We start from the raw sequence: 27,084 nt of genomic DNA, 5'->3' as shown, positions 1-27,084 counted from the left end.
ATTTATACAGCATAGCTATCTAGCTAGGTTAGATAGTGTAAAACGGAACAATTTCAGTACTTTCTTGAGCGGTGTTATAAAGGATTTTCAGTCAAGTTTTTCTACAGCACTAAGACTGGAGCAGTATTAGCATTAGCTGCTAAGCGCTAGCTCTTTTGCCGTTTAGAGGTGAGTATTATCGGCCTGTAGCCTGCTGCTAACCCCGACTAGCACTGCTGGAGCAGTATTAGCATTAGCTGCTAACTGCACTAAGCGGTAGCTCTTTCGCCGTTCAGAGGTGAGTATTATTGCCTTGTATCCTGTTGCTAACCCTGGCTAGTACAGCTGGAGCAGTATTAGCATTAGCCGCTACAAGCTACATGGGACAATCCGCTGATATCGCCCTAGTTTTCCGAAATACTTAGAGTTCCTAAGTGTAGCACTGTCGGACTGCGTTTATTAGCGCTAGTTTGACTTTAAAATAAAATGTTTATTAGTTTATATATTTTTTTTAAGAATTACAGCTTAGTTTACTTATCTTAACAGCTAGCTAACTAGCTAATTTACCATCTCCACTTCTGTGGAAAGTTGTAAATACAAGTTCAATTAAACTTCTCATGACCCTGATATTCTTGATTTGTGTTTAAAACACTGTTGTTCAAACAAAAATGTATCCTCTTCTTTTATTCACTGTGACATCCTATAAGTAACTGAGTGTAATATACAATACTATGTATTTTACATTATATTATTATGTGGGTGTGTAACCCATATCAATAGTCTGCTGCTGCAATGGGTGGTCTAACACAAAGTATACGTGGCCGCTGCCCTATAATCATGCAGAATAATGAAGAATAAGGTGGATAGCACAGAAAGCTAGACAAAGAGAAAGAGAGGAACAAAGCGTATCCCAAAGCGTATATATAGCTCTGAAAAAAATAGACCTTTCAGTTTCTAAATCAGTTTTTCTGATTTTAAAATGAACAAGTAAAATGAACATTGTTGTTTTATTCTATAAACGTTTCTCATCATTTCTCCCAAATTCCAAATAAAAGTATTGTCATTTAGAGCATTTATTTGCAGAAAATGAGAAATGGCTGTAATAACAAAAAATTGTAGAGCTTTCAGAGCTGAAATAATGGAAGGAAAACAAGTTTATATTCATAAAGTTTTAAGAGTTCAGCAATCAATAATTGGTGGAATAACCCTGTTTTTAATCACAATTTTCATGCATCTTGGCATGTTCTCCTCCACCAGTCTTTATGCCACAAAAAATCCAGTTCAGCTTGGTGCGATGACTTTTTTTCAGAGCTGTATATATACATACAGAGACAGAGAGAGAAAAAGAGAAAGGAGAGAGAGAGAGAGAGAGAGAGAGAGAGAGAGAGAGAGAGAGAGAGGGAAGAGTCGCGCGCACCTCTGAGTGGGAGCGCGGGAGGAGGAGGAGCGCGAGGCATCGTTACTGAGCAGCAGCTCAGAGCGGAGTAACGGACGAACCGCGGAGAGAGAGAGAAAGAGAGAGAGACCTCTGATGGGCGAGAGAGAGGTAGGAGCTCTAAAACACTGAAATAAACTCACACACACTGCAGGATTAAAGCAGGACTATAAGTGTACTGTGATTGTGATGACGCTCTCTGTAACTCCTCAGACTAGCTGTTTATTAGCGCAGAGATCAGACTGAACAGGTCGACAGACGCTCGAAAAGATAAACTAGAGAAAATGCACAATATAACTTACAGCTCTGAAACAAACAATAACTACATGTTGAGAACAGTAAAGACCCCAGACTCCGAGAATGACCTTTAACTAGCTTTATTAATATTCTGGGTGAAGAGACTGTGTGTGTGTTTTTACTGTTTTAAGTTACTGTTTTACTGATTAGAGGCTGATACCTGAAAAGCTGCTGATTACCAGAACTGAATGTATTTATATAGAATGAAGCAAAGATTAGAGACCGGTCTGTACAAATTAGGGCTAGATAATAATGGCCACAGTTATATCACAATATGTTTCCTAATTTTGGTCTATACAATATAATTACAATATCAATATGAACAGTATAAAAGCCACTGAAAATCTGCCCATAACTCCAACAAGGGATGTCTGTATTGACTAACCTCTGAAAATGAGTTTGTTAATTATATGTTCTGTAATATTTCCTGTATTGAACGTCTGTCAGTGACAAATGCTGTAAATAATGTATTTTGAAATATCAGAAATAGGTTTCTTAAACCTTTTCTATTCTGATAAAAATTAATGTTAAACTATTATACAGCCCAGTTTACAAAGCTTTAAACTCTCTCTCTCATTCTCTCTCTCTCTCTCTCTCTCTCTCTCTCTCTCTCTCTCTTTCTCTCTCTCTCTCTCTGCGTCTCTCTCTCTGCCTCTCTCTCTCTTTCTCTCTCAAAATGTTCAGTTTTCAGCCTGTTAGGTAACAGTGACTAAGTCTGGTTGCTTCATGAAGTGTAAATAATCTCTCTCCATCCATGCTGTGACTCAAATTATGAGGTATATAAATAAACTACTTAACAGAATAACATTAATAACACTGAACATTTAAAAAATAATTTTGTGTGAATGTGCAAAAGTTAATAAAACAGAGTCTGTGTGTTGGTGGAGTGAGGATGTGTTTTCCTGTCTTACATTCTAACTGAGCAACAGGTGACCAACATGAACCATCACTACTGAAACCTTATACTGGTCTCAAGTCGCTAATTCGATCTTTTAATTTGTGCATGCAGCATGACTTTGTCCAGTGCCCCGCCACTTCGTAGAGGAAGCACCCCTGTTCCATTCAAACATCAGCTCAGAAGAGAAGAAGCTGTCAATGATGACTGTGACTGGACACCTGGACTTGGTGGAACTTCCCCACCTCCAATAAGCTTCATCCCTGCACAGGATGAGGTCATCAATGCAGACACAGAGGAGAGGCAGGGCGGCCCCCTGAGGATCGCACTGCTTGGCCAGAATGGGGTGGGCAAAACGTCACTTGCTATTGCCCTCGCAGGGGAGATAGACAGGACTGCCTCCGTGGATTCTGATGGTACTTATTTAGTTATTAACTTCAGTTGTTCATCTACTTTATTAATTTTCAAGTTTGTGGTAAATGTTTACTTTTTTATTTTAATTCACTAAGCAGTTTGGACTAAGGTACAATTTCCAGGCATAATCCATTTGCTGCACAGCTTTTTACCAGGTTAATTAGGTCACATAGGTCAGTTTCAGAACCCAGGTCTGCTGTTGACCAGATATTATTAAGAAGGCTGGGCCCTTTCGAGCACATCTGTGACACTGACATGGCTGTGGCATGATCTTCTATGTCAGGGGTCCTCAACCTTTTCACCTCATGGCCCACCTTTTTATAATTAGAACACATAATGGCCCAACAAAACTCAGTGTTTTACATATTATATTTTTCTTATTTATTTCTCACAACTAAACAGTACTGTTCTTTTTCCTTTTTTCTTTCCTCATTTAAGTTCTTAAACACTGGTTAGCTAACTGTCTATATTAAACACACAGACATCTGCATTGTCTCAAACTGATAATGCTTAATTCAGCTATATGTTTTTATTTATGGGTTTTTATTCATGTTTAAAACGATCTATTTTGACCTTTTTGTACTTGTACAACATCCACACCTGTATAAGTTGTGAGGTGGTATCTTGTGAGTAAGACTGAACTGAACATTCTTTGAGCCACAGTGTCACATGTTCCAGTAATTTGTCAGAATTGTGTTTTTTTGTTAAAGATACAAAGTACTACGCTTGTACTAATTTGTATCTTCAGTAAAAACGGCAGATATTCATTCAAGTGAGTTTAATTTTTAATACCAAGCACCTTGTTATACAGTGAAGTTGTGTCAGATTTATCTACTCTGAATCAATTAATACTTAATAGAAGGCATTACCACCCACCGTGGAAAGAGCCGTGGTTTGTAATTATATTGACTGGCAGTGTCTGACTAGAGTTGTCAAAAGACTAAAAGCAACAAATCACAAGATTTTAAACTCTCTATGATTCTAATTGGCTATAGAAAATAAGTAACTAAATTAAACAGTTCAGCATGTTTGTTCACTAAAACTAGCTGATTTTATTTTGCAGTATCAGCACAGTTTAAATTGTGAGGCTGTATCACACTAACATGCCAAAAATCATAGAACAGGAACTAGTATCATGTTTCACAGAACCTTAGGTAAGCTGCACTGACCTGTGAGATATGTGTGTGGGGCCTCCTGCATAAAGTGGGGATGTGATTTTATACAGACTGTTCTTGCCGGTTCCTGCTGGTCACCATCATCTATACATGTGACCCAGTAAGACGAGGAATGTTAAATGCTCACACAACTTTAAAAATAGAATGTTTCGTCCATCTGGCACCTACTATATATAAAAACACATAATTTTTGAAGCTTTTCAGTTCACCAGTAAACCATCTGGTGAGATGATATGGCCACTCACAGATGGTATATCATCTATATACTGTTTTCCTGAAATCTGTGCACTGTGGACTAAAGTGTTCTCAGTACACTGCTTATGTCAATTTTATAGACCAATTGATGTATCATTTGGACCCTAACATAAATAGACACAGCGGCTTATTTACGCGGAGAAGAAAAGCAGACCCCACTATATTATGTCTCAGGGAAATGCCAACCTATCAGCAAATGTCAAATTACAAGACAAATATCCTCGTTATGAACATTCTCACTACAGATCTGCCTTGCCTAATGGAGAAGCATGACCTTATGGTGGTGTAGCTGACAACAGTGTTCAGTCAAATGTAATTTTTTTAATTGTTTTTCTGCAGGCTGTGGTGGTCTGTGCTCTTCAGGGAGCTTACTGCTGTTACACAAGCCCTAAGCAGAGGAAGAAAAAAAAACACAGCACTCCCTCGAGAGCCTTTCACTCTCTCAGGTCACGGCTGTTTATGTGTGTGTCTGCTTCTTGTAGGAGAGGGTTATGTTCGAAATGTCACCGTGGATGACGAGGAGAGCACCATCTTTATATTTGATAACTGGAGACAGGTGAGACTTTTAAACCTCTGTCAACATGTGAGTATGAATAGGAGTACATATCCTGTTAGATGTTAAATGTATACTTAAAATATATGTTTTAAATATTTTTCTACACCATATGAACTTAAAGTTTTAGAACAGCCACATGCCAGTTGTAGAAGTATCTTAAGAAACAATAGTACTTATATTGTTGTTAAAGGTCGTATTCCATCGTTTTTTATTCATTTTAAAATGTCTAGTTGTGGTCTCTACAATGAATAAATGCCCTGTGAGCCATTTTTTTTGTGAAAAAAAAAGTACCCCCCCTCCCCATGGCCATGGATTATCCCCCCCTCCTCTCCGCGGCATTGATAACGTTTCTTTCAGCTAAAGTAACGCTACTAAACTCTTACCTCAGACTTGGAGATTTGGTGCTTGGGCTGTTTCATCACAGTGAAGCCCTAGAGTCCGCTCTTATATCATAAAATATGACGCAAGCGGTGCCTACTTTGACCGGTGTTCTGTCGAGTTGTGCATCCCTAATGTTTATTTAAGGTCTCAGTAAAACTGACTTTGACATCTTACATCTCTCTGATCAACTTGTTTTTCTGAGGATTTTCTTTTACTAGCTAGTAGCTACTGCAGACAGTGGAGGTTGAGGAAGAGTTTTATGTGCAGCATACATACTCAGAGACCTATAGTATTTCAAAAAGAACAAGAAAAGTAGATTTAAAGAAGAGTTGTGCACATAAACCAAAGAGTGCTTCATATCACTACGACATCTGGTTTGGGAAACACCAAAGTAATTAAATCATTCATAAACAAAACACACTTGAGTAAAGAATCTGTCTTTTTAACCTGGAGCAGAGTTTAAGACTAGTATATAAAGGAAATAAACTCTTATATATACTAAATTAAACTTAAGTAACTGACATTTCAGTAAAAAATGGCAGCTAACAATGCATATGTATTACATAGATCTAATACTGAGTGATTCAAATTGCAACATTTAAAATAGAATAATATAAAATGTAGTATTTTTGTTCCTGGCATTCCCCTAGAGTCAGGAAGTGTAATTTGTGCTTTAAGCCACCAATAAAGGGCATGCTTTTCATATGCATTTTTGGACAAGCTAAGAGATACAGAACCGTCACTGAAAGTGAAAGAAGTGTGTGATTTTGTTAGAGAAATACTACAGTATTCTAAATGTGTCGTAAGAGTTTTCCTTCCCGTTACGTAGTGCAGTTTAGATCATTTTTCTCTGGTGCACATTTTTCTACAAATATTTCATGTAGTTGTAAGCTTTGCTCTGACTTTTTTTCATTGTGAAGTAGGTGATATTTGTTGTAGAAGAGGTTGCTGACTACAGATGTAAAGTCTGCTGTCTGACTCAACAGTCCTGTGTCCAGTGTGCCAATGTGCTTTGTGCCTATTAGGGCTAGGTAATTGCTGTGGATATGTTGGAAGTAGCTAGTGATTGGGCTGTTCTCCTCAGGGGGTTGCTACGCTAATGAAGGTGAGAGTTCTCAGGGAGAGTCTGTGACTCTGTGGGCCTCTAATGGCCTTACTCTGCAGGCAATATAGAGCATTTTTGAAAGGAAGAATAATGAAAAAATTTATTAACACCCCATGAAGATGAAGTACAAAAAGGGCAAGGTGCAATGACTGGCCAATGTTGTATTACTTTATGCAGATTGTAACTTTAAAAAAAAAACAATACTGACGCTACTACTTTTCTGCAGAAGCGTATGTGGCCAAAATACAGCTCTGGAAAAAGACCACCTAAACATGATGATTGTCTTTGATTTCACCAAATTAAAAACCTCTGGAATATAATCAAGAGGAAGATGGATGATCACAAGCCATCAAACCAAGCTGAACTCCTTGGATTTTTGCAATAAGAGTGGTTATCCAAAAGCAGTTTGTAAGACTGGTGGAGGAGAAAATGCCAAGATGCATGAAAACTGTGATTAAAAACCAGAGTTATTCCACCAAATAATGATTCTGAAGTCTTAAAACATTATGAATATGAACTTGTTTTCTTTGCAATATTTGAGCTCTGAAAGCTCTGCATCTTTTTTGTTATTTCAGTGTCTAAATGACAATATTTTTATTTGTAATTTTGGAGAAATGTTAAGTAAAATAATAAAACTCAATTTATTCAAGCATATAGCTATAAATCAGAGAAACTGATTCAGAAACTGGTCTCTTAGTGTTCTCCTAATCTTTTCCAGAGCTGTATATAATCATCAACAACTTTGATGCTAAAGTGTTCTCTTGATTGTTCCAAAGCTGTATATGACCACTCACCTAATAGCAAACTCTACATGATCTATAAAGGTGTCTTGTGTTATCTGGAAATAACAGCAGATCCTGTAAGTTGCAATGTAAGCCTCCCATAGATTTTACTTGTTATTCCTAGACATCACACTGGTAAACAGCATACACTTTCCAAGCCACCCACAAAAAAAAAAAAAACACTCATTTTAATGTAACCATTTTCCATTCCTCTCCTGACACAAAGCTCTGTTCTGTGTCGGTTCGGCATTAGACTAGGTTAGGGTGGATTTAATCAGCATAAAGTGATTGAGTGTTTTAAGGGATTCCTACTATAACCATCATTGAAAGATTCTGTGTGACAGCAGACCTTCTGTCAATTTAGATCAGACTTGATTGCCACCATTAACCTTGTGCATTGATGAGCCTCGGGTCATCAACATCCTATCACCATTTATGATTTGTCCTTCATTTAAAATTTACTGTGAGTAGGAACTTATCACTACTGACCAGGAGCACCACGAAAGCCCTGCTGTCTGAGAAACACTGCAACCCAGCCTCCCAGCCTTTGTAAAAATCACATCGCTCTTTACACCCCCTTTTGAATGTCAGTACAAGAACAAACTGTTCAGTAATGGTCTGAATGTATCCCAGACTTTGACATGCACTGATGTTACAAGATAATCAGTGTTATTAGTGCCATCTGTGAGTGGTAATAATGTTTTAGTGAATGCAGACTGAGACAAAATTGGTTACATATTTCTTATCTGACTGAAAGCAGATGAAAACCAACATGAGAAAAATAACATGCCAATGGGGTCTTAATGTGGTGCTGCAGCGATAACACCATCAAATAACATTAATCTAGGTAACATCAATGTAGAAAGCAGCAGAACTCACATAAAAATACATTTTGCTCATTTAAGAGATATGAAAAATATTCTTGCATGTAGCATTTTGAAGTTGCTTTCATTGCTTCGTTACTTGAAGGCTATATACAGTATGTATATGCAGTGATATGAAAAATTTTGGTCACTCTTGATAATTTTCATGATTTTCCTTTATAAATCATTGGTTGTTAATTATATCATATAGCAGATGAACACAGTGATATTTGAGAAGTAAAATAAAGTTTATAGGATTTACAGAAAGTGTGCAATAATTCTTTAAACAAAATTATAATAATAACGTTTTATTAATTTGAATACCTTAGAACTAATTATTGGAACACAAAATTAGTTTGGTTAGCTTATTGACCCTTGACCTACATACACAAGTAAATCTAATTACAAGAAAGGGTTAATGAGCCTACTGCAAGTTTTTCTCCTCTTTGCATTTTCTCTGAAGAGCGGCAACATGGGAGCCTCAACACAAAACTCTCAAATGATCTGAAAACAAAGATTGTTCAACATCATGGTTTAGAGGAAGGATACAAAAAGCTCAGAGATTCCAGCTGTCAGTTTCCACTGTGAGGAACATAGTGAGGAAATGGAAGAACCACAGACACGGTTCTAGTTAAGACCTGAAGTGGAAGATCAAGAAAAATCTCAGATAATCAGAGGAGAAGGATGGTGGGAACAGTCATAGTCAACCCACAGATCAGCTCCAAACACCTACATCATCATCTTGCTGCAGATGGAGTCACTGTGCATCGTTCAGCTATTCAGAGCACTTTACACAAGGAGAGGCTGTATGGAAGAGTAATGCAAAAGAAGCCTTTTCTGTGCACACGCCACAAACAGAGTCGCGTGAGGTATGCTGAAGCTAAAGCACATTTAGACAAACCAGCTTAATTTTGGAATGAGGTGCTATGGACTGATGAATCTAAAATTGAGTTATTTGGAGGGTGGTATGCATGGAGGAAAAAGAACACAGCATTCTAACACAAACACTTTACTGCTTCTCACACTAAGAATCAGCAGATTCTTAAGAACAATGATCAAGAATCAGTGAGAAAGTGAAAGTTGCCCCGGGGCTGGATACTTAAACAAGACAAAAACTACTAGCTTTCATGCAGAGGAACAAGTACAACGTTCTGGAATAATCATTTATTTCACTTCTGAAATATCACTGTGTTCATCTGCTATATGATATATTTAACTGAAATTGCTGATCCAAACAACCATTGATTTATATAGGGCAATTATGAAAATGATCAGGGGTGCCCAAACTTTTTCATACCACTGTATTTATGTCATACTCATCATGCTTTATGAAAAAATTCACACTGTATCTGGACCCATAATTCTGCTGCCCTCGTATCCTGACAGCCAGCACAAGGAGACCTATAGACAATGCCCAGAAACACCCACACACTGACACATTTTTTACACATTGATTTGCAGTATCTACTCATACATTCAAACTACTCTGATTTACTCAACAGCTCCAGATACTAATATACTTGAGGGGTGAATGTAGTACAGCTTCTTTCTTGTTTTCCATGCTATGGTGCTAATTATGTGACAGAGTGACAGAGACTCATATTTGCATATTGAGCAAGAGTTATTGCTTGTTGTATATAAGGAAGACAAGCTGAATTTGCAGAATTCAGAATTCACATTGAGTTAAATATTCGCAAACACTGACTTGGTTCATATTCTCTCTTGAAACATTTGTTTGTCTTTAGGGGAGTCTTTCAAACCTTTTTAAAGAGCACACAATCATTTACATAAGCATATTAGTCATGTTTCCCAGGCTGTCAACAAAAATCTATTTTTCAGCACAGGTGTTTCAGACACCAGTGCTAGAGTCCCAAATCATTTATATGAATGTCTCTTGCTGTAGTACAGCACCTGATTCAACTCATCTGCTAATTATGTAGTCTTGTCACTGTGACAGTAAGCAGTTCAGCACCATGGAGAGCTCAAAAGAGGACTTTTGAGTTCCACAGCCTTTGAGATTTCATAGTCAGCGCTGCTTCAATTCCAATATGTGCGTGACTTGAAAGTCACCCATTATCAGATACTCTCACTATATTTGCTCCCACCGCCTGGTACATTTTCACTTCCACAAGAGCACCCAGAACTGCATGTTAACTCAAGCACTCACACTAAAATCTATTACTCCAACTGACAGCTTATAAGAGACTTAGATCATCCACTGGGATTTTTTTACTCTCATACGTGTTGGAACACCAGCAGCCGATTATCAAATCAGCATGGTTCATGCGTATGTTTCAGATGAATCATGTATTTACACTGACAGTAACACATTGCTCCCACTCTTCCTCTCTCTCTGTTCCTTTCTCATGCTCTCACTCTGTGACAGGATCTGTCCACGCTGATGTGTGAAGTGTGCGTGTTGGTGTTTTCGGTGACTGACAGACGCAGTTTCCACCGCACAGCTCAGCTCCGCCTCCTCCTCAGGGAAAACCAGCCACAAACGCCCATCATCCTCGTGGGCAACAAAAGCGACCTGGTCCGATCCCGAGAGGTCACTGCAGAAGGTAGGTTCTGTTTAATACCCTTCTGAATAACTTTGGTGTGAATAGTTAAGAGTGTTGAAGGATCTGTCCCCATTCATGTTTACTTTCTCAAGTGAGGTAGTTGTATACACAATCAAAACGTGATTGGTTAAAGAAGTATGCTGATCAGTTGATATCAAATGATGAAGAACCTTGAATGCATTCTAAATATCACAATAAAGAGTTTCACTATTGTTAAATTGTGAAACAATGGTAGCATGTTCCACAGAATTTAATAAGAATATACAGTTTTTCATAAGCATAAGTGCCTGGCAATGGCAATACCTAAATATGCATTATAAAGAAGTGTGTGTCTGGCGAGTTTAACCTGTCACTCGTAAAATAAATCAAATGCAGTCATTTTAGCTTAGTAACCCTGTGTTGCCTGAATGTTCTAACATTATCCGAAATTACCAATGCAAACACCATCAAATACAGATTATTCTGATAGTGCTGTTCATTTCTTGAAAACATGCACATTATCAAGCTAAATTTTTTAATGCCTTACATTAAGAAACCTGTATTTATTTAACAATATTATAGCAATTATGCTATTTTTCTAAAGGTATTATATAGAATTTGCTGTATGTGGCTAGTACTAAGCTAACAGTGGTCATATGTTGGCTTCCTCATTTTCATACAACCTTTCTGCCTCAAAATATTAGTATTCATGAATGCAGGGAGTAGCACAAGCTGACTATCAGACAGATCAGTGCTGCAAACTGTGACACGCCACAAAACTGACACTTGTCTGAAACATTAAAGTGGGGCAACTGGTGTTGGAATGACAGAAAGGCAAAATGCTTTGTAGCCTAACTAGCTGGGGATAAATTAGTTAGCTATTAGATTAAACACAACAGCTTAGATTGTGTTTTAATTGACTGAGGCTGAAAATAAGTGCAGACATCCCAAGTTGCAAAAATTTCAGGGAGCTGCCCCCAGACCTGGACTTTATTGTATTTGTTTGTAAGAGACATCCTGGTCTGGGTTATTCAAAACCACTTTAGCATAAATCTCCTCTCCAGACATCTCCTTCAGTTGCCCAATGCTGTTTTAAAGAATATAGTCTGCAGCCCTGCTTTTAACTTAGAGTTTCTGACATGAATTCTCGCATTAACAACAATTCAATTGAACAAATACACAAATAAAATTGAATTACAGTATTAGTGCAAATACACAAAAAGCTAGGCCACATTGCACACACATTTTACACAAAGCCAGGGAAATACAAAGACTCATTGCTGCGTGAGATTGGTTTAGTGCATCGCAAGACACAAGAAAACAACAAGCCCACAAGCTCAGTCAGTGTACAGCATGTTTCTGTAATGTTGGTGGAGAGGCAGATTGCTTTTTTAGTTTTAGTGCTCACAGAGTCAGTGTCCACAGTGCAGCAAAAACATCAAATACCCAGCAATATAATATATCATACAAATTTATGAAAATTAGTCTGAAAATATGACCAGACCAGGCAACAAAGATTGGACCCTGGAATATCCAAATAGTAGGTACAGTCAACATTAATAATCCTGTAAATCTTAAGTGAGTGGGTGTGTTTTTAAGCCCTGGAAAATTAGTTAATAATCAGGTTTTTGAAGTTATCTGATTATTCAGATTACTCTTCTTTGTAGTGACACTAAAACCAATACTGTGCTTGACAAAATAAAATATTAAAATATAGGACGAGTGTGAAAAAATATATTTTCGACAAGATTATTGGTTGCAAATCAAAAACTCAATAACTGCTGGACTCAGAGTTTCCAATTATCTGATTACCTGAATGCATGTAAACGTGTTGATAAGATTACTAGCAAAATCTGATGTTCTGCCAATGATGTTATTCAGTTCTGGTTATTTATTTCATGCCAATAAAAATGTCATACAGAAAACCCAGAGGGTTCAGTCTTTATACAGGCACTGATGAGCTCAGCCAAAAAAAAAAAAACAGGTCTCATCATGGGCTTGACACACACAGCACATGGCTTGAAGACCCGTATGCCTTTAAATCAAGCCAAATTGGGTTAACTTTATGGCTTTTGCTTACATCTGTTGGCACTAATCAGATCATGACTAAAACAACAGTGTATCATTTTCCAAAGCAGGTTCAGAAACATATTCAAATTGGCATGGACTGCAGGAACATGTGGCCTAGAGCCAAATTGTTTGAGTGTAGATGGAGCTTAGTTCAGATTCTAAAAATGTCTGAGCATAGTTGTGTGAGCGGTTAGCTTGGGTATAGATTTTTGTGCAATTTGACCTTTAAATTCTTGCATTGCTCTTTCACCCTAAATCTTTTTTTTTTTGCATTAGTGGAAAGCAATCAGTGCTCTCTTTCCACCCTGTCTCTACTTTTCCCATGTTTTTCTCTCCCTCTCTCTCTCTCAGTTTCTGCTCCTAATGAACCTCCTACTCTGCCTCTGCCTCTTTTTAAATCTCTCTCTCTCTGCAGTGACAGACTCTGTGTGAGTGTATGCAGGCGGTTGTTTGTGGATATAAGTGTGTGTGTGTGTGTGCATTTTCATTTCAATGTGTGTGTGTGTGTGTGTCCTATGTGTGTCCCAGCTGGAGGAATGGGATGTTGGCAGATTTATGAAAGCGTAGATGCACACTGGCAGAGAACAGCAGCATCCACTCTGTGTGGGAGGAGAGGAGGATGGGCTTGAAATGAAACACACATATATACACACATACACACACACACACACACACACAAATCTTAGATTGCTTAAACTGGCTGCATTTTCATGCATCTTTATCTGAGTTTAAAGACAAAGACTTGGAAGAAACTGGTATACACACACACGCTCAAGCACACACAGATATGCACACACTTTTAGATCCTGTGGGTTTGTGACTGTTGTGTAATCTCTCTGTGTGAGTGTGTGTGAAAGTGTTTTTGTGTGCCTGTGGCGTCACATGGCATTTGGGGTTAATTGCATTCAGAGGCGCTGAATAGAAGATAAAGTACACTCTTTCTATCTGTCTGTCTGTCTGTCTCTCTCTCTCTCTTTTTCTCTCTCCCTGTGAATTTCTTCCTTTGGACTTGAGCTTCTTTAGAACCCTCCAGAAAGTTTTTAAAGCTAGAAAGATTGAAGTGTTCCACTTGTTTTTGTATCAGCCATCAGGGACAAATTGCACGATAATTACTGGATGAGCTTTTAATTGGGGCCAATTAGAAAAAAATACAATTTTGTGATAAACCTTAATCTGTTCCCACTATACTATCAGCTTGACACAGACAGCTTCCTTTCAGTCTCTCTTTTTCTCTCTTGTCTCTTTGTCGCCTTTAGAAAGATGTGTGTGTGTGTGGAGATGTGGGTGAAGTTCTATAATGAGGTCTTTTTTCTAGAGAGGCACTGGAATCTGTTATACTACACTCTGTGTGTAATGTTTACAGGGCAAGGTGAGAGTGAGTCAGACACAGAGGGGGCAAGAGAGAGAGAGAGAGAGAGTTAGAGAGAGAGAGAGAGAGAGAGAAAGAGAGAGGGGGAAAGCATAACTGAAAACCATGCCTCTGTGACCCACCCTCAACCACGATAATGAGTTGGCTGATTTTCTCTCTTCTCTATCTCCCTCCTTCTTTCTGCTTCTCCGTTGTCTATATATACCACCATGTCTCTGTTTTGTGTTTCACTCAATTGTAGACTCTATTTGAATGCAGTCTGCAGGAACTGCCAATACTCTCACTAATGCCTCATTCCCAGTGAGAAATTGCTTTTGAATCGATGCTGCAATCACGTACATGATTGTGGATTCGACATAGATCAACATATATCAACAAATATGCACAGGGATGCTTAGTTCATTGGTAATAAAATGGATTTGCTAAATAACTAGCCTGGAATAAAACAATTGAGAGCAAAATTGCAGGCTGCATTTTGTTTTTTTTTTCCCATTTGTTAAATCATAGCTGTTACTCTTTGTTTGTGACCTTATTAGATGGTCTGTTGCATCTTGATTCATTAATGCAACTTGGTTAGTAACCTTTTCACATAAATACATAATTCTCCATTAGTTATACCATTAAACCCATTCAAACATTATAATTATGAAAGAACCTTGGTCTTTAATTTGCATTACAATAAATACATTGTTGCACCTCAAATGTATTTAGTGAATAGTCTAAAAAATACAAACCTTTTCTCATAATCTTGAATGCTTTTGTTTTTTGTAAAAGTCATTTTCAGTTAATCTGGTTAAAAAAAAACCAGCAAGATTTGAACTATGCTATTGTCTTGCCTGGTCCAAACTCCTCACCGTGCTTGTCTTGCTTGTGCCCGTACATTTTTTCCTGCTCTTGTCCTCCCCCATTATTCTTATTGCTCTCTTTCCACCCTGGATTGCTCGAGAAAGTGCAGCAGAAGGAACAGAATGAAAAATCAGTAACTGGCACACATGACAGCAGTGTCAGTCGATTTGAAGGTGATTACTGAATAGATGAGACAATCAGTAAGAGCTTTCAGTTTAAAGCAAGCAACTACACGGCTTTCTTTTTAAAACAAGAAACTACATTGCTGGTAGCACAAATCATTGGTTATAAAGGTATAATATATTAAAAATATTTAGAGCTAGAAATGAAGGTACAATGTATTGGGCATGAGTGTGGGTTGCCTATTAGTCAGGGCAAAAAAATATGTTTTTTATAATTGTTGAATGACAGACGATTTATTTGGCAAGTTGAGGTAATAATATTCACATTATTAATAATTTATTTAATTTGACATAACCTTGCCTTTGTTATATTACTTGTTTTGTCAAATAAATGTTATACAGTGATGGTGCCACTTAATGATCTGTATGTTAGAGTTCCCCCTGTTGTTTGATGTCAGCAGGCTGGAATGCTTTTGACAGTGGAGAGACTAATCCTTGCTGGGATTTAAACATATGGTCTGTTTACTTCTGATGAGCTGACAGAGCTGCCACTCTAGGGCTTAAAAAAATGTAAAAACATCAAACACAGTTTAAGTAAATTTACCTTTCTATTTTTTCAGGTCAAGTTAAATCAAGAGGCTTTTATTGTCATTACATCTGAGTAGAGGTACACAGTTTAACATAGAACAACAATAAAACAGACAAACGTAATTTGCAAAAGGGTAACGATAGTGCAACATAAAACTATAACACTACAATAAAAACAACAGACGAGACAGGAGAGGTAGAGATTTTATAGTTTTATAGAATGAAGCAGCAAACATTGCTGATAGGGATAGAGATATTTCGGTGTCTGTGTGCTGTGAGTGTGTGTGTGTTTAGAGTGATGGGTGGGTTCAGAACAGTCTTTGTGTGTGTGTGAAGTGTGGTGTGGGGGATCTGTTCAGTTCTGTGTGAGTGTTCAGCGCCGTCTCTGTGTGTTGAGAAGTCTGACTGCCTGGTGGACAGAGGCATGCAGACATAGACATCAGGTGGTGCTAAAGCACCACCAACTCTGCCCATCAACCAAAGTGCCCTTTTGAAACTTCGTTTTTTTTTTTTTTTTTTTTTTTTAAATATTTTTATTATTAAGATTTTACTGAGGCCGGTTTGAAATGATCTTTTGAAAACCTGAGCGATTAAAAACGAGTGAAAACAGAATGCCCTGAAATCAGCTCGCACACACCCGACCTCTCTCTTCCTCTGTCACATGACCCCGCGCGGTCGTGCACAAGGCACACTAGATGCTCTGCAGCAGCAGTTCAGTTCAGCGAGTCTTCAGCACAGCACGCATGGCAACAGATAGGCTTCTTCTCCCCCGTGTCCCACCAGCCAGGTAACATACACATCAAGTAAAATCGTACCGCTTGCCCTCTAAGCCCAACGTGAAATAATTTGGTTGTGCAGTAAAATGTCTTATACAGTGTTACCCCAAGGAGGAGGGAGGCTGGATGCAAGTGCAGACAGTTTATTACCACAACAAACAAATCCAAATACAGGCAGAGGTCAGTGTACCGGCAAACAGGAATATAAGAGGAAATCAGAATCGGGGTCGAGGAATAGGCAGAGGTCAGTAACGATTAAACATATATCTATAGAAACGCTCAGAACTTAGAAACGATATGGCAACTAAGACTTCGCACTGGGTTTGAAGCTTGAGTCACTTAAATACCCCAGCTGATGATGATCAGCTGGAAGGGTGGGCCGGTGATCAGAACTCTGGCGACGTCGAGCGCTGCTGAGAGGGTATGGGTGGAGCCTCAGGGCTGACAGTACCCCCCACCCCAGGAGCTGCCACAGCAGCAGGACGCCGCCGGCCTGGGGGACGACCCCGAGGACGCGGCGCAGGACGATCAGGACGACGAGAATGAAAGCTGGATATCAACGCAGGATCCAAGATGTCCCCAGCACCGGTCCTCAGGACCAAACCCCTCCCAGTCCACCAGATATTGAAGACGGCCCCCACGACGACGGGAATCCAACAAGGTGCGGACAGCATAGGCCGAACCACCCGCAACCTCCAGGGGTTCAGGTGGATCACCAACAGGGACCGTCTCCGCTAGTGGACCAGGAATCACCGGCCTGAGAAGAGAGACATGAAAAGAGGGTGAGATTCTATACTGAGCAGGTAATAGCAACCTGTATGTGACATCATTGATCCTCTTATCAATTTTAAAAGGTCCAACATAGCGGGGACTTAACTTTCGACAAGGAAGACGAAGATTCAAGTTTCGTGTTGACAACCAGACCCTGTCCCCAGGCTGGTACTCAGGAGTGGAGCCTCGATGACGATCAGCCTGGGTCTTGGAGCGTGTTTGGGCCTGGTCCAGTCGCACATGAGCACTCTCCCATACCTCCACTGCCGGCGCCTCGTCCCGTCCAAGATGCCAGGGGTACAAGGGGGGTTGAAATCCTAGAACACACTGAAATGGGGATAATCCAGTGGAGGAGTTCCGCAAGGAGTTTTGAGCGTATTCAGCCCATGGAAGGAATTGTGCCCATTGCATAGGTCGATCATGACAGTAGCATCTTAGGAATCGACCCAGTTCCTGATTCATTCGTTCCGTCTGCCCATTGGACTCCGGATGATGACCTGACGACAAACTAACAGTGACCCCTAAACGGTCCATGAAGGCTCTCCATACCCTGGATGTGAATTGTGGTCCCCTGTCAGATACTATGTCCTCTGGTATGCCAAAATAACGAAATACATGAGAAAACAGGGTTTCTGCTACCTGGAAGGCACTGGGTAACTTAGGGAAAGGGATGAATCTGCAGGATTTAGAGAAACGGTCCACAACTACAAGAATAGTAGTAAAACCCTCAGATACAGGTAAATCTGTGATAAAATCCATTGACAAGTGTGACCATGGTCTGGAGGGAATAGGCAAAGGGACAAGCTTACCAGCAGGGGGCCTTCTAGGTGTTTTGGTGATGGTGCAGGTAGTGCAGGATTTGATATATCTTTCCACAGTTTTACTCATAGAGGGCCACCAGTACTTGGTGGACAACAGCTGGAGAGTGCGTTGAATACCTGGATGTCCCGAGCCGAAAGAGGTGTGAGCCCAGACCAACAGATCATGTCTAAGATGTTCCGGCACATAGAGTTTGTCAGGAGGGCAGGATGTTGGTGGTGGAGTGTTGTTCAGTTCTGTCCTGATGTCTGCATCGATCTGCCACTCGATTGGAGCTACAACAACACACTCAGACAAAATAGGTTCAGGAAGACGGGGATTGTCAGTGTCACAAAATAGTCTAGACAGTGAGTCTGCTTTGACATTTTTGGAACCTGGTCTATAGGTGATGTGAAAGTCAAATCGTGTAAAAAACAGAGCCCACCTAGCTTGTCTTGGATTCAATCTCTTGGCCGTGCGGATATACTCCAGATTCTTGTGGTCCATGAAAACCACGAAAGGCATCTTGGCTCCCTCCAGCCAGTGTCTCCATTCCTCTAGTGCCAGTTTGACAGCAAGTAGTTCCCTGTTGCCTATGTCATAATTCTTCTCGGCTTCGGACAACTTCCTGGAAAAGAATGCACATGGGTACAGTTTAGGGGGCATACCTTGGCGTTGGGATAAGACCGCTCCAACTCCAACTTCAGATGCATCCACCTCCACCAGAAATTGTATCTCTGGATCTGGGTGTCTGAGTATGGGTGCAGAAGTGAAGCGATCCTTTAAAGTCTGGAACGCGTGTTCCGTGTGTTCATCCCATGTGATTCTCTTACCACCTCCTTTTAGAGCTGAGGTAAGAGGAGCTGCCACAGCGCTGAATCCACGAATGAATCGCCGGTAAAAATTAGCAAACCCCAGGAACCTCTGTAGTTCCTTCACAGTACGAGGTGTAGGCCATGACAGAACAGCCTCCACCTTGGCTGAATCCATTTTGATACCCTCCTCACTCAGTACATAACCTAGAAATGACACAGAGGATTGGTGAAAAAGGCATTTCTCTGCCTTGACGTAGAGTTGCATCTGCAAGAGTCTTTTAAGAACCTTGCGCACATGCTGCACGTGCTCCACCTCGGTTCTGGAATAGATCAAAATATCATCAATAAAAATAATGACAAAATGTCCAATCATGTCTCTAAGTACATCATTAACCATAGCCTGAAACACAGAAGGAGAGACAGATAGGCCGTATGGCATAACTAAATATTCAAAGTGCCCAGTGGTGGTGCTGAACGCAGTTTTCCATTCATCACCCTCTCGGATTCGTATGAGATTATAGGCACTTCTCAAATCCAACTTGGTAAAAATGCGAGCTCCACGTATCTGTTCTAAGGTGGCTGGGACCAGAGGGAGAGGATAGGAGTACTTAACCAGAGCTGAGTTCAACTGACGATAGTCGATGCAGGGTCGTAATCCTCCATCCTTCTTCTGCACAAAAAAGAACCCAGAGGATGCAGGGGATGTAGAGGGGCGGATAAACCCTTGTCTAAGTGCCTCATTTATATATTCCTCCATGGCTGCTGTTTCAGGACGAGAAAGTGAATACACCTTGGCTTTGGGAAGAGGAGCTCCTACTTTTAGGTCTATGGCACAATCATAACTCCGATGAGGGGGTAATTGAGTGGCCTTTTTTTTGCTAAAAACTTCTGCCAGGTCGCTGTACACTCTTGGAACTTGGGGAATGCTTGCTATGACTGGGCTCTCCACTGTGGTGGATGCAGCAGTGAGCCTCAGGCACTCCTCTAGACATTCAGTAGACCAGGTCGCAAGTTCATGATCTCGCCAGGAGATGGCAGGGTTGTGCTTCTCCAACCAGGGAAGCCCTAATATTACTTTATGCACAGGGGAAACAGTGACTAATAGACGCGCAAATTCTTGGTGGATGGCTCCAACTGTAATAAGGACAGGCTCTGTAATGTGGGTTATTTTGCCGTGTCCTACTGGCTGGGAATCAATGGCTTGGACATTTAGGGGATGTTTAAGTGGGAAGAGTTGCAGTTTTAATTCTTGTGCGTAGTCTTCATCAATAAAGTTCCCGGCTGCTCCCGAGTCGAGAAGGGCTGTGGAAGAGGAAGACACCAGGCAGTGAACTGTAATAGGCACCGTGAAGGGTTTCAAAGAGAGTGTGTGTGGTGGAACACTTACCCCGCAGCAGGAAGGAGTAGCGTCACAGGTTAGTTCTCTCTTGGGGCGAGACACACAGTCTCTGATCAGATGCCCTGCAGTTCCACAATATAGACAAAGACCCATGACGCGACGCCTGGCTCGCTCTTGGTTGGATAAACGGGTTGTACCAAGTTGCATGATCATCATCCCGGCAAGCCAGTTCTTTTTGTACCTCCTCCCTTAGTCCTCTCCGAAAAACTGAGACAAGCGCTGAATCGTTCCATCCACTTGCTGCCGCCACTGTGCGGAATTCCAGAGCGTATTCCGCAGCGGTTCTTCCCCCTTGTCTGATTTTTAATAGTTTCTCACCCCCTTCTTTTCCGTCAGGGGGATTATCAAAGACAGAACGAAACAATGACTCAAAACGTTCATAAGACTGCGTAGCAGTGCCTGCTTGCTCCCATACAGCAGTAGCCCATTCTAATGCTTTACCTTTCAGTAAAGATATAACAGTGGCGATCTTCTCCACATCACTAATATAGCCAGCGGGCTGGTGAGTAAAGTACAGTGAGCACTGCAGTAAAAAACCCCGGCAATCACTCGCCTTACCATCATACTTAGTAGGCAGATCTAGACGGCAACCAGCTCGAGGAACTAGAGCGTTCGGGGTTGCCATGGAGATAGGAGCCGCTTGCGAGGAGGCGGGAGCTTGTGACGTGTCGGCAGCAGTGGAGGCACCCAGGGTGGCGACAGCGGAAGTGAGATTTTCAAGGGCTGCTCTGATCTCCGCCATGGAGCCGCCCAGGTGTTGCAAAGTCTGATGGTGCTCACCCAACAACTTTCCCTGCTCTGTAACGGCCGTTACAAGCTGGGCCGGCAGGATTGCCGCAGCTCCCTGTGTGGTGGTGTCTGCTGCATCCATGGGGCGAAGTCTTGCTGTTACCCCAAGGAGGAGGGAGGCTGGATGCAAGTGCAGACAGTTTATTACCACAACAAACAAATCCAAATACAGGCAGAGGTCAGTGTACCGGCAAACAGGAATATAAGAGGAAATCAGAATCGGGGTCGAGGAATAGGCAGAGGTCAGTAACGATTAAACATATATCTATAGAAACGCTCAGAACTTAGAAACGATATGGCAACTAAGACTTCGCACTGGGTTTGAAGCTTGAGTCACTTAAATACCCCAGCTGATGATGATCAGCTGGAAGGGTGGGCCGGTGATCAGAACTCTGGCGACGTCGAGCGCTGCTGAGAGGGTATGGGTGGAGCCTCAGGGCTGACATACAGCACCAAACTAACAAGCATCTTTAGCCGACTGGTCACCAGATAAACTAGCTGCTCTAGCCCAAATCAATGATAGATAAGGTTTTTTTATAATGAAGTGTTCCACATGCGCTAAAAAGTGCCCTTTTTCCCCCCTGAGCACTTGCCCCCCAAAATGTCTGTGCACGCCACTGTTGGTGGATAAAGCTTTTGCAGAGTCTAGTAGTGGAGGCTCAGATGCTTCAGTATCTTCTGCCGGACGGCATCAGAGTGAAGAGTCGTTGTGAGGGGTGGGTGGGGTCGTCCACAATGTTGGTGGCTTTGCGGATGCAGTGTGTGGTGTAGATCTCGGTGATGGAGGGGAGAGAGACTCTGATGATCTTTTCAGCTGTCCTCACTATCCGCTGTAGGGTCTTGCGGTCTGAAGTGTTGCAGTTCCCAAACCAGATGGTAATGATGGTGCTCAAGATGCTTTCTACAGTCTCTCTGTAGAACACGGTGAGGATGGGAGATGGAAGATGTGCTTTCCTCAGGAAGTAGAGGCGCTGCTGGGCTTTCTTGGTTATGGTGCTGGTGTTGAGAGACCAGGTGAGGTTCTCTGCAATGTGAACACAGAGGAACTTGTTGTTTTTCACAATTTCCACAGCAGAACCGTTGATGTTCAGCGGGTGGTGGACACCTGGAACTCTCCTGAAGTGAACAATTATCTCTTTGGTAGGTTATTGGTTCTGCACCAGTCCGGCAGCCACTGCACCTCCTCTCTGTATGCTGACTCGTCGTTCTTGCTGATGAGGCCAACTACAGTTGTGTCATCAGCGAACTTGATGATGTGGTTTAAGCTGTACTTTGCAGTACAGTCAAGAGTCAGCAGAGTGAACAGTGGTGGTCGTCTTGAAGCTTGTTGGCACGACCGCAGTGCTCAGAGAAATGTTAAAAAATGTTTCTTGGTTCTCTCTCACAAATCAACAGTGATGTAACTGTAACTGATGTAACTTACATCACTGTTGATTTGTGAGAGAGAACCAAGACACATTTTTTAACATTTCTCTGAGCACTGCGGTCGTGCCAACAAGCTTCAAGACGACCACCACCGTTTCTGTGCCAAAGTCGTGAAGAAACAAGGAGATCCAAATCAATCCCATCAATCAATCCCATCAAACACCAGAGAAACCCCTGTTTAAGAGTCTGAGGATAGGAATTTCTAACCTATAGATGAAAAAAACGAATAACTTAGGAACACATACTAAAGACTGCAGTACATTTAGCGGTCGTCATCTCACGCCTCGACTACTGCAATGCCCTGCTAACTGGCCTCCCGGCCTGTGTAGTAAAACCACTCCAGATGATCCAGAACGCAGCAGCACGTCTGGTCTTCAACCAGCCAAAACGGGCACATGTCACCCCGCTGCTCATTGAGCTCCATTGGCTACCAGTTGATGCTCGCATCAAATTCAAAGCTCTTACAATCGCCTACAAGGTGATGACAGAACAGGCTCCTTCCTACCTGCACTCGCTCCTGAAGGCTTACGCTACCTCCCGGCCGCTGCGCTCCTCCAGTGAACGTCGCCTCGCTTTGCCAAAAACTCACACAAAGCAATCCAGACTGTTCTCATACAGAGTTCCCCAATGGTGGAACAAACTACCTTCCACTACCAGATCAGGAGAATCTCTCGCTATCTTTAAGAGACTCCTGAAGACAGAGCTCTTCAAAGAGCACTTACTCTCCTAACACCTCTAACACACTAACTACTTCTAACCTCATTTCCTTCTTCCTCTCCTTCACTCCTCTATCCTATTACTCCCCTTGTCCTCCTTTTATCCCTATCCAAAGATGTTTTACCTTGAAACTTATTTTACATTGTACTTGACTATTGTAAGTCGCTTTGGACAAAAGCGTCTGCCAAATGTAATGTAATGTAATGTAATGTAACTAATGTACATTTTGAGTTGGCACAGTTTAGTATGTATAGACCTTTTTCACGTGTCTGCGTTTGTTAATGCGAAAGCAGGTTACTGCTTGTTTATAAATACACAAATAATTTAGTTAAACTCACTCACTAGAGTTTATACTCCATCAGAATTAAAACTATTAGGTTTCACTGAAGACTTCTTTAGCTCATGCTTAAGGTTGATCATTCATTAATCAAAAATAAATGTTATTATTTCTGTGTAATATAATATATAATATAATATATAAATATAATATATATAATATAATACATTCAATATTGTATTATAATAGATTAGATTAGATTGTACAATAATGACATCATTTGTCTGTAGCTTGTAGTCTAATTGGTCAGTTTTAAATTACCACTTAAATGTAGAGGCCTTAATGCTGCGATTAATGCATTCAATGAGTTCCTGCAGACAAAATTAAGAGAACACTTCAGTTTCTAAATCAGTTTCTCTGATTTGACTATTTATAGGTATATGTTTGAGTAAAATAAACATTGTTGTTTTATTATATAAGCTGAAATAACAAAAAAGATGCAGAACTCTGAGACCTCAAAAAATGCAAAGAAAACAAGTTCATATTCATAAAGTTTTAAGAGTTCAAAAATCAATATTTGTTGAAATAACCCTGTTTTTTAATCACAGTTTTTATGCATCTTGGCATGTTCTTCACCAGTCTTACACACTGCTTTTGGATAACTTCATGCCACTCCTGGTGCAAAAATTCAAACAGTTCAGCTTGGTTTGATGGCTTGTGATCATCCATCTTCCTCTTGATTATATTCCAGAGGTTTTCAGTTTGGTAAAAATCAAAGAAACACATAATTTTTAAATGGTTTCTTATCTTTTACCAGAGCTGTATGCATCTTTCATATACAGCCATACTGTGAAACAGCACGGCTGTTTTTTCCAGAGCTGCAAATATCTGTTCAGTAAAAAAATGAACACACCTTCTTATTTAGTATTTTTCTTAATTTCTTTGTTTAATTCATATTTTACATTGCAGTTTAATATTAAAGACACGAAAACATATGGAATTACGTAGTAAGCAAAAAAAGTGTTGGGCCTCCACAATCCCCTGACCTAAACCTAACTGCGATAAGTGATTTGGGATGAGCTGGAGCACAGCAGGAATACAGGACGGTAGACAGTACCAGTGAAATTAGCAGTTTAATGTTTTTAAAATAGGTTGTAGCATTAATATGGACATTTTTGTTTATTTATTTGGTCATGGGTTTACAAGTATTTTACACTGCAGGTACATCCGTTTGTTAGTTGAATTTCAGAATCTGTGTAGTGATACTGCTTATAACACATTTCTACATTTGTTTGGCATAATAGAGAATAGATACTTTATATATGACAGAGTTAAATTAATGTTTGTGATGAGCTCTGTTTTGGGAAGTTGTTTCTTTTTAAATCGTTCATTAAGTTTGCTTTGCAAAACTCTACGATAAAACACACATTCAATCTTTTCCCACTTTGTGCGTTAGTTTATTCATTATTTGCTATTTTTCGCCCTTGGGAAAGCCACCCCAGAGCCAGAAGTGATGATGCAGTGACTAGTGAACTACATAAACAGAACTTAAACATAAACATTGAAAGATTAGTTTTCCTTTGTTTTACAGTCATGGACACACCTAGAAAATAAGACAATTGCTAAATATGACCTGAAAATATTAGTGAGCTTCTAGAAAGGTTAAGCTTATAGAACTGAAATTGCATATTTCAGCCAATGATGCTGATGTTTATTTTTTATGGTTGCATATTATGAAAATTAAGTCAGAAATCAAAATGATTAGTTTCTCTGATTTTACTATTTATTTGTACATGTTTGAGTAAAATTAACATTTTTGTTTTAACTACTGACAACATTTGACCCAATTTCCAAAAAATAAATAAATAATTTAGAGCATTTATTTGCAGAAAATGTTAAATGGTAAAAATAACAATTTTATTCATAATCATTTACAAATAAAAATACTAATATTTTAACTCAGGAAGAGATCAGAAATATTTAATATTTTAAATATTTTAAGTATTTATTGAAATAACCCTGATTTTTAATCATGGCTTTCATGCATTTTGGCATGCTCTCCACCAGTCTTCCACGCTGCTTTTGGATAACTTTATGCCACTCCTGGTGCAAGAATTCAAGCAGTTCAGCCATAGTTGATGGCTTGTGATCATCCACCTTTTTTATTACCTTCCAGAGGTTTTCAATAGGTTTCAGGTCTAGAGATTGGACTGGTCATGACAGAGTTCTTCATCCACACCCTGATTGACCTGGCTGTGTAGAATGGAGTGCTGTCTTGCTAGAAGTTATATAGTGTATCTGCTTATCTATAATCAACACCTTGTTCTTTGTCTTTGTTTTTCAGAGGCTCGGTCCAGCGCTGCTCTTTACGAGTCTCCTTATCTGGAGTTGTCTGCCTCTCTAGACCACGGCACCACAGAGCTTCTGGAGCTGGCAGTACGGGCAGCACGTGGTGAGAGTGTGGGTCCCCTGGGTGCTGGAGGAGAAGGGGCTGCAGGTGGTCGGCGTGAGAGCATGACCACACGAGCCAAGCGCTTCCTCGCCAGCCTGGTGCCACGCTACCCGCGCGAGAAGGAGCGTGAGAGTGGAAAGTTCTTCAGGCAGAAATCTCGTTCCTGTCACGATCTCGGTGCACTGTGATCACAGAGAATGAAGGGAGATGGAGACGTAGATATATAGGTAATGGTTTATCAGTTTATTGAACTAAAAAGGAAAAGGACTGTTGTGGAAGATTTTCAGAGAAATGTGGGAGAATTCGTAAAATATTACAGAAACAATGAACATAAAGAAAACTATGAAAACGACAAACAAATATAGTTTCATGACTACATCTAGAATGTTTGTGATAGCATTGTAAAGCTGTAGCGAGTGTTTACCACTGTACACTACTCCTGTACATACGTCACCATTGGTTCTGTCATGTACCATCACAGCTAAGGGCAAAGCATAGCATTTAGTACATGCAAAAATGTAGCACTTTGACAGACTGAACAACTGTATTGTGCATGCTCCAGGATTAAAAAAAGAAAGACACAAGTTCACTCAAATGGTTTGAGGAAGCTAGTTACTTTTAGTCATTTTGGCACACCAATGCCTTTGTGTAATATAAATGAATTAGGGCTGCAGAGTAATATTTGACCAGAGGAAAGTAGTTTCCTCAGACTCTTTCTATGAACTTTTCACACTGCAGTATCATGACTCTAACTGTACCACTGAATATGTATGTGCAAGATTTTTACATGTACTAAATCCAGCCCCAAGGCTTCATCCTCCATTACTGAGAGGTAAATTAAATGTATTTAAAAATCAAACCATTTTGTTTTCATTTTTGTACTAAGAGTAGCTCTCTTTAAGCTTTATGAAGAATCTAAAGTGTTTAAATAAATGTGTCATCTTTAACTAAATGTATAAACACAAAATACACATAATTTAGATTTTTTAATACTAATGATGAAACATTAACATAATAATTTAACTGTGAACAATGAGCACAGATGACACTGGAAGACACTTTAGCGGGTTTTAATCAGGAGAGTACAATTCTGAAGGCACAAGGAAACACAAATCAGTCAATGGGATTCAACAAAACATATCACTCAAACTAAAGAAAGCTAGGAAGCTAGCAGTAACAAGAAAACAGAC

At 40.2% G+C, this 27,084-nt stretch overlaps 1 protein-coding gene across 2 annotated transcripts; it reads left to right on the top strand.

Annotated features, from left to right (window-relative positions):
* The first annotated feature begins 1,245 nt into the window (after positions 1–1,245).
* On the top strand, positions 1,246–26,753 carry LOC103026240 (GTP-binding protein REM 2). 2 transcript variants are annotated; one of them, XM_007255225.4, is made up of 5 exons: positions 1,246–1,525; positions 2,721–3,022; positions 4,933–5,006; positions 10,524–10,701; positions 25,787–26,753. In XM_007255225.4, exons 2-5 carry the CDS (start codon positions 2,722–2,724, stop codon positions 26,080–26,082), a joined length of 849 nt encoding a protein of 282 aa, XP_007255287.1. In that variant the 5' UTR covers positions 1,246–1,525; position 2,721; the 3' UTR covers positions 26,083–26,753. The 2 variants fall into 2 exon arrangements, with proteins under 2 accessions (XP_007255287.1, XP_007255286.1); XM_007255224.4 differs by lacking the exon at positions 1,246–1,525 and adding an exon at positions 2,387–2,487.
* The last annotated feature ends 331 nt before the right edge of the window (positions 26,754–27,084 follow it).

Source organism: Astyanax mexicanus, chromosome 1 (genome assembly GCF_023375975.1).
Source record: "Astyanax mexicanus isolate ESR-SI-001 chromosome 1, AstMex3_surface, whole genome shotgun sequence".
NCBI lineage: Eukaryota > Metazoa > Chordata > Actinopteri > Characiformes > Acestrorhamphidae > Astyanax > Astyanax mexicanus.
The sequence above is the reverse complement of the archived record's forward strand: the minus strand, read 5'-3'. Positions and strand labels throughout refer to the sequence as shown.

Bases quoted from the DNA above. Each gene is read 5' to 3' on its own strand.
- LOC103026240 (XM_007255224.4), top strand. The intron at 3,023-4,932 runs GTACTTATTTAG...TGCTTCTTGTAG, and splicing joins TGCCTCCGTGGATTCTGATG to GAGAGGGTTATGTTCGAAAT. The intron at 5,007-10,523 runs GTGAGACTTTTA...ACTCTGTGACAG, and splicing joins TATTTGATAACTGGAGACAG to GATCTGTCCACGCTGATGTG.